Source organism: Myotis brandtii, unplaced genomic scaffold (assembly GCF_000412655.1).
Source record: "Myotis brandtii unplaced genomic scaffold, ASM41265v1 scaffold920, whole genome shotgun sequence".
NCBI lineage: Eukaryota > Metazoa > Chordata > Mammalia > Chiroptera > Vespertilionidae > Myotis > Myotis brandtii.
Genome location: NW_005371792.1, coordinates 766,995 through 775,644, shown reverse-complemented (window position 1 = coordinate 775,644; position 8,650 = coordinate 766,995). Strand labels below are relative to the sequence as shown.

General features: G+C 44.0%; 1 protein-coding gene across 2 annotated transcripts in view; it reads left to right on the top strand.

The window, feature by feature from the left end:
* The window catches only part of ELMOD1 (ELMO/CED-12 domain containing 1), a 52,775-nt gene extending 48,676 nt beyond the window's left edge, over positions 1 to 4,099 (top strand). For both annotated transcript variants that reach the window (XM_005885660.2, XM_005885659.2), the window contains one exon: positions 2,722 to 4,099. In XM_005885660.2, the coding sequence (XP_005885722.1) occupies positions 2,722 to 2,894 (173 nt within the window). In that variant the 3' untranslated portion in view covers positions 2,895 to 4,099. The remainder of the gene's footprint in view (positions 1 to 2,721) is intronic.
* The last annotated feature ends 4,551 nt before the right edge of the window (positions 4,100 to 8,650 follow it).

The window sequence follows — 8,650 nt, the reverse complement described above, 5'->3', positions numbered from 1 at the left end:
GTGCTTTTCCGAATTAATGAGAGAAAACATTGATTCTCCTGCTGCCCACGAAGGTGGAAAGTGAAGTGGGGAGACATGTGGGGAATGAGCAAGGTTCCCTGTCTGGGGGTTCCAAATCTGCTGTTGGTTTTTTTCACCACTGACTAGAGATATACAGGGTGTCCCCCCAAAATGTATACACACTTTGAATACCTACTAATTCCAATGGTTTTAAGCATAAGAAAGGAACAACAATGGAGCTGTTATCTGTTAAAAGTGTGGGCACAAACAGATAGTTGGACATTCCCTGAGGGGTCTCAGATTGGAGAGGGTGAAGGCCAGACTGAGGGGCCCCTTCTCCCCCCCCCACCCCAGTGCACGAATTTCGCGCACCGGGCTACTAGTAATAAACAAATAAATAAATAAATAAATAAGGAAAAATGGTTCTATCCTTGAGGTCTCTGTTTGGGACCCACAGAGAGAGCTAATATACCTAGATGGAACTGGTAGCTTTCAAATCACTCCACTCTCATTTGAACTTTTTTTCTGAAAATAAATTCCTTCTATTCATTGGGGAGGGGAGTGGAGAGAGAGAGAAACGAATCAGATTCTTCATTCATGGAACAGGCTAATGTCAGTGTTGCCACCAGAAGAGTTCAAGACCGGATGATGCCTCTGGGAATCCAAGCGTCAAGGAGCAGAGATGGTTGGGATGGCTCCTGCATCACTGATACCTCTGATCTAGGGCTTCTTATTTGGATGAGGGTTGGTGTGTGTCCCCATCAGAGATGTTCATGTTAACTCGTGTTGACACAAATTAACATAACATGTTAATGTGTGAGAATGGCCCAAAGACAGTCCAATTCCAAAAGAAATGGAGCAGTCAATCCCCCCCCAAAAAAAGCAATATAAATTCTCTTTCTCCTTAGTACCCTTCCTCCTATAGTTGTAGAGAGACCATCTACTTAAAGACATGCAAGCACACCTAGTAATGTAATCCTATATAATAAAAGGGTAATATGCAAATTGACCCTAATGGTGGAATAACTGGGAATGACCAGTCACTATGGTGCACACTGACCACAAGGGGGCAGATGCTCAATGCAGGAGCTGCCCCCAGGTGGTCAGTGCGCTCCCACAGGGGGAGCTTGGCTCAGCTCAGCCACAAGTTGGGCTGACGGCTGCGAGCGCAGCGGAGGTGGCAGGAGCCTCTCCCGCCTCCTCGGCAGTGCTAAGGATGTCTGACTGCGGCTTAGGCCTGCTCCCTGTGGGAAGTGGACCTAAGCCACAGTTGGACATCCCTGGGGGGCTCCTAGGCTACCAGAGGGATATCTGACTGCCAGTTTAGGCCCAATCCTCCAGGGAGCAGGCCTAAGCTGGCAGGTGGACATCCTCTGAGGGGTTCTGGACTGCAAGAGGGCGCAGGCCGGGCTGAGGGACACCCCCAAGTGCACAAATTTTCATGCATCGGGCCTCTAGTGAATGAATATAATCAGGTGAGTTTGTGGACGTGGACCAACATCTGGCAGTGTGTGTTGTGGGGTGAGTGAGAGCAAAGGTTACTTCTAATTTTGTCTTATAGTGAGATAAGAATTTTTAAAATTCTGTTTATGAAGCTATGTTAAGAGTTTCCTCTTAAGTAGCTAGTTTCCAGAAAAACAAAAGGTATTGTGTTTTTTTACAACTAGAATTGAGTATGTTTGTTCCAAAATTCTCTTCCCACGCTCCCTGTCATCTCTGATTCTCACTCCTTTCCCACGGAGGTGAAGAAGCTGGGATTCAAACTAGGTTTCTGCTCCAGAATCCTTGCTCCTAGTTTCTACTGCCTTCTAATGAAAACACGAAGAAAAGCTTGTGTAATGATTGGCTACTGGGATTTTTAACTAGGATTATTTTCTCAACTGATTTTTTTTTCTAATATATAGAGACACTTGTGCTTGCAATAGGTTAACTACATGCAAATATCTACTGTTATCTTTTTAGAAAGCTGTCCATATATCCATTCTGAATATGGTGGAGGGCGAGGGCACAGTGGGGAAACAGAACACAATGAATAGATTCTCATATTAAATACCTAACATTTGTTCCAAAAATGTTCCCAATCCAGGTCATTCATAGATAATGTTTGTGAGACATAAAAGTATTTGAATATGAAATTATGCTTCAGAGCAAGGAAGTTTTATTAACAATTTCATGTAATTTAATGGCCAGTCTGTGTTGTGTAGAGTTGATTTACAATTTTTATTGTCTCATAATAGATTGTCAGGGTGCATTTGTTTGATTTGTCAGGGTAATTTAAAACTTTATTCAAATCAGATATCAAGAGAAAAAAAATGGCTTGAGTGGAGTGATTTTGAAAAATTAGACCATTATGTTAATTTAAGCAGGAGGGGAAGGATGAAGCCGTCACTGTCGGCCTTTCAGAAGGTTCCAGATGTGATTCAGATTGAAGAGAAGGCAGGATTAATTTTTATTTCTGCTTGAGAGGAGTGAGGATCATTCCAGAAGTAATTGCAAAAATCTTGCAGATTAACAGCTCCTACTGCACTGGATTTTTAAGAATAATTTTTAGCAGTAGTATTTGCTGTGAAATGCTTTTATTTAAATGCTCATCTCTTCTTGGAGCTCCACGTTGCTGTTGTTTGGTCTGGCATCTCTTTGAGCCATTCAGGGTGATTTTGAATGTGATTAAGGATTTTTTTTTCCCCTCCTGCATTCGTATCACTGTCTTATCTCTAACAGGCTATTTGATGCACGAGTTTCATAAGTTTTGGATTGAAGAGGATCCCATGGACATAATGGAATTCAACCGTGTGAGGGAGAAATTCCGCAAGAGGATCATAAAACAGCTGCAGAACCCCGACATGGCGCTGTGCCCACACTTTGCTGCTTCGGAAGGTTTAATCAACATATAGGCGCCTACGCTGATTTTCACGGATTCCCCGGAACACTGCCTCATTGTCGTGTTAGATCTCTGCTTCGTCCTAGCTCATACCCTGAATGCACACAGTGATTGTATGCATGCCTTTTGTACAGTATTTTCATCTCTCGGTCATAATTACCAGATCCCCAGGTACCGCTGTCTCTGGAGCACCGGCTCATCTTGTGCATTAAGCGGTGTTGCATCCACCTTGGCCCTATGTATGGAGAGAGTTTTCTATTTTTTTAGATTGTTTTCCTCCCTCTCATAATTCAGCATCGAAGAACCGCATTTCTCTAGCTGTATTTTGTATGTAAGAGAGTTAGCTGAATCTTGTTCTGTGGAAACCTTTTAATTTATTGATATGTTTCATGACTACTGCTGCTAGCTCTTCAAGCCAGGTTCATGCTTGGGACTCATTCCAATAAAGTATAAGACTTTAAAATAATACAGACAGACACATGACAAGCCAAACTACTCCTGCAAACATAGCTGCGCTTCCCAAAAAAATGTAACGAGGCTTACAAGAAGCGAATTTAGATAGCTGTTGTTTTTGTTTTAAGTACTGCACAATTATATTGTAACTTGCCCCCAAGTCTGTCACTGTCATTTGGATATCCAATTACTTTACTCCCATAATTTCACGGGCTTAGATGCCTATGTATGTTTATGATGCTTAGAGCCTCAGAAAGGAAGTCTGCATACATAACTTCGAAAGCTGCAAAAGGTTTCTCACTGCCTGCCTCCTGCTGAACTCAGAGTTACACCCGGCACTGTTCTGATCCAAGCATCTGTGCTTGGGCAACTGCGTGCTGACTGGTTTCTCTGTCAAGAGGCAATATTAAAAAACAATTTGCAAGAAAATGTGTTGCAAGAGAGGAACCTAAGCTATGTGATTCTGCAATACTTCTTGAAAATAATGACCTTGTCTTATATGAATAGAAGTAAATTGCTTGGAAGAGGGAAGTGATCAAATCATTCCAAAACTGCTGAAAATCATTTAAAAAGCCATGATTTTGTTTGGAATTATGATTGTAGTCTGTTGAATAGTATTGACCATGGCATTTCATACCCATGGTATTTTATACCTTCTACCAGTTTTAGTATTATTAGACATTTGTGTAATCACTTGCTTATTTAAATGAATTTTGAGTACTGCCTGTCGGTTATATGAATAAATGACATGTCGTTCTACTGTAATGTGTCGTGGATTCCATTTTAATATCTTTGTGCTCACACAGCTTTTGAATATGCAAATATGTGAGTGGGTAGAATTTCAAAGACAGACAGCCTAGGCTGAATATAAATCATGCCATCATTCCAAGTAACCAGGAATGAATTAGAATGTCATGTCTGAGAAACTTCTTTTATGTAACCGATCTTGAGGCCTGGTAGTGCTTTAATGAAAGAATAAGGTCCACCTTTTTCTTTGTTGCTTCCTATCGAGCCTCGTTTGTCCGCTGATAAAGGAAATGTTAAACTGCTTGTTGTTTCCTTGGCCATTCTAGTTCCTCTAGCATTTTTCCCTCCCTTCCCTCTCAGCTGTGTACCAGGTGGCAACAGTTTGCATCGAGTCCATTACAGCCCTGTGCCCTTGCTTAGAGTGGGGAAGGGATGGCGTTGGTTAAGGCGTGATGTGCACCATGAGTGATGACAAGACTGCGTATTCCCTCTACAGGGGGTGAGGACTTGTGAACCAGGTAAGCGGCCTGTCTTGGGAGCCCTGGATTTCTGCTGCAGCTGCAGCTGCCGCTGCTATAGGTGAGAGCATTAGGTCCTGCAGTAAGCGGCCTGTCTTGGGAGCCCTGGATTTCTGCTGCCGCTGCCGCTGCTGTAGGTGAGAGCATTAGGTCCTGTGTCACTGGCAGGCCTTGATGGTGTGTGGCATTTACAGCAGCTCACGTCTCTTCTGTTCAGGTCGAGATAGTTGATGGGAACAAGGTTGGGAGTTTTCCCTTCCGGCTCCTCGGATGATTTCTCCCTGTTGTATCTGAGCATGGCTGCACACGTTTAGGGTGAGAAGACTCTGCCAGTCCCGCCTCGCCCAGGGTATTATTAGGTTCTTATTCACACCTCTTGGTGAAAATGCATTCTACCCCGTAAGAGGACGTGATATGAGAAAACAAAAAGCAGGTTTAAAACACATTACAGCCCTCGCTGGTTTGGCCCAGTGGATAGAGCGTCAGCCTGCGGACTGAAGGGTCCTGGGTTTGATTCCAGTCAAGGGCACATGCCCAGGTTTCGGGCTCAGTCCCCAGTAGGGGGCGTGCAGGAGGCAGCCAATCAATGATTCTCTCTCATCATTGATGTTTCTATCTCTCCCTTCCTTGCTCTGAAATCAAAATATATTTAAAAATAAAAAACCATATTCCAGCTCACACTACAGAAAAAAACCTTCACTGAAGCACCATTTTGGAAAATTACAACTTCAATCTGACTTCTCTTCTCACAATTCTTGTAATTGTGCTGGAAAAATAATATCTTTTGCCTGGTAACCCACCATCTTTTTTATTTGAAAAGAAGCTTAAATACAGGGTGGGCAAAAGTAGATTGACAGTTGTAATACAAATAATACAATAATTTATAATTAATAATACAAGAATAAACTCTGTGTTTTGTGTATTCACAACCGTAAACTTACTTTACCCACCCCTCTCTATGGCAATCCCAAATAACAGGATGACCTTACAATGTATCCTCCAAACCAGGACATTTCTGAGAGAGGAAGAGGATGCTCTTAAAATTCCTTAAGGACACTAGGGTAAACTAGGACAGTTTGCGGAAGCTGAGATGGTAGGTAATTAAGAGAGACCAAGAGATAGACATTAGTAGGCATTATCTATCCACAACTCAGTTACACAAATGCAACTCAACTTCTTCACTTTTTCTAACCTCTGCAGCAGAAGTACATCATGGGGACTTAGACACGGTGATATCCAGAATACTACCCAAAATCTTAAAGACCCATCAGACGATGGGCTTGGTCTGAGCTGGGAGGTCACCTGAATTGCCTGGGCTTATAGCAAGTCGGCAATGGGGAAATAAAACCTGGCAATCAAATTTCATGGCTGCAGATTATCTCTGTAAACCTATGGGGCCATATCCAAACTAAGTGGGAATGAGGAGAGGACCAGAGTTGGTGGAGTGTGAAGACAGGGGATGGGAGGTAGAAAGAAGAAAAAAGGAACAAAGGGGAAAGTATCATGCCATAGCCACTTCCAGGAAACTTTGAGCCATGTGCTCATCAAAGCAATACCTGTAACTCTCCAGAGAGCTTAGCAGAAGTAACTGTTCTAATCTAGAAATGAATAGCTGAAAAGCAGAGCAACTTAACATCAAGTCCTAGGAGATGAAAGAAATTCTGCTATGGGTTGCATTTCCAGAGCTGACATTCAGTGAGTTTTGATGTATGTGCCAGGGTTGTGCTAGTCCTTCATTTCCTCTCCTCAACGATATACAGAGTGAGATTGTTTGCTTGCTTGTAATTCTAATCTAGGCAAACAGGATTAGAGAATTTAAACACCTTACTAAAGCTGTCAAGAGAAAGAAAATCACTAACCACAATGAGATATCACCTTCCACCTGTTAGGATGGCTATTACCAAGAAGACAAGAGATAACAAGTGCAGGTGAGGGTGTGGAGAAAAGGGAACCCTTGTTCACTCTTGGTGGGAATGTAAGTTGGTGCCGGCACTATGGAAAACAGTATGGAGGGTCCTCAAACAATAAAAAACAGAGCTGCTATATGATCCAACAATTCCACTTGTGGGCATTTATTCAAAGGAAAGTGAAAACCCTAACTCGAAAAGATATCTGCACCCCCATGTTCATTATTGCAATATTATTTACAATAGCCAAGACATGGAAGCAACCTAAGTGCCCATCATTGGATGAATAAAGATAATATATATATAACACATTATCTTTATTCATCTGTAAAAAGAAAGAAATCCTGCTATTTGCAACAACATGAATGGACCTTAGGGGCATTGAGATTCCATATTAATATCTCACTAGTACATGGAATCTAAAACAAAAACAAAAAAAACCTAATCCATAGATACAGAGAACAGATTGGTAGTTGCCAGAGTTGGGGGGAGGGGTGATATGGGTTAAGATGGTCAAAAGGTGCCCCCCAAAAATGAATGGCATAGCGAAGACCTTGAACCCAGGGCCTTACGCCCAGACTTTCAATCAGTATGCTGCCCTCCCTAATTGGAATTATTCTCTACCACCCAGGGAACTGGTGGGTTATAAACACACACACACACACACACACACCCAAGCCCTGAGTGAGAATATGTGTGCAAGTAACATTTCTGCTCGGGTTTCTGCAGGGTGAATTGGTACCTGCGGATCACAAGCGCTACCACACGGTCCCTCAGGACTTCCCACATTGTTGGTCACGTTCCTCCTTGAAACGCAGAGAACAATTCTGACAGGATTGCGAGCTCTTTCTCCTGACCCCTGTCCCCCCGAGAGACTCAGCCTCCGGAACGCTCCTACTCACAGGACACTAACTGGTCTGATGTCCGTTAACAACCCTGAAGGCTCCACAGAGACCCCAGCTAGGTGGTCCCGAGCAGGGTCAGGACAGGGTTCCAAAAAAAATACTGACTCGGCACCTTCCTGTGAGTGTATCTCCTGCATTTTATCTCTTACGTGGTCTGCTTTAGGAAAGAGGCCACAGCGGAAAGGTTTGTGGCAGCTAGCAAAGTGTGACAAAAAGAAGAGAAAGCTGAAATTAAACGAGGAAAGCCGCAGTTAAACACCACCCCTGCTCTGGCCTACAGGTGTGTTAGGTGGATGTCTTCAGCATTGCCACCTGCCGTCCAAGGGCCCGGCGAATTGCACAGTATCACAAGGCATGGGTTTTGGGAAAGACTTTATTAGGGAAATCTCTAAAGCCAGGATCAGCAGGAGAAAGGAAGGCAGGCTGCTAGACACAGGGTAAGTCCGAGTTCAGGTGGAGAGACCAGCCCGCTATTGTTCTGGCTTCTTTTGGGGCAAGCCCGAGAGAACGCCTTGCAGGGGGGTGCTGAGCTGACAGGGGAGCCACGTGGGAGCACCCACGGCCCTGCCCCCGCAGACCCTGGAGTCTGAGGCATGTTGCCCTCGGGGAGGAAATCTCTGGTCCTCAGGGAAGCTGAGCTTAGATGCGACCCCTTCTGCCTGGACAGAGATGAACCTTCAGGCGCGGCTGGTTGGTCTCAGCAGCCCAGAGAAAGCTCGTGAGTTATTTCTTCATAAATCCCCTCTCACACTGGTACACTCACATTTTAGACATATTCGCTGCTTTATGCCAAGTGTGGAGCACTTACAGAGGAATAGGGACATCAACAGCCTCAAGCTATGTGGTACTGAGAGTTACATAATCCACTTTTGGTCAATTTATTACTTTTTCTGAGCAATGGAAAAATCTAGCAGAAGACGTGTTTTCCAGCGTTCCTTAGGTGTGCCGCGCCAGCACGGCCAAGGGAGAGCCTGAGGGGGGGCGGTGAAGAATTAGAAAAAACAGACAAGAGAATAAAAGCTGAGGCTGGGTGGGACACTGCCCTCTCTGATGGGGAGACAGTGCCACGGACTACAAGCCGTGTCTTTATTTTATAGCCAGATTCCACGAGGCAAAGTAAGGGCCTGGTCAAGATGTTTACAACATTCTCGTGGGTTTCCATCCTACTCAACTACATGCACCTGAACTTTATCAAGCCCACATCACTCAGGCACATGGGGCCATGTGTTCGGACCATAG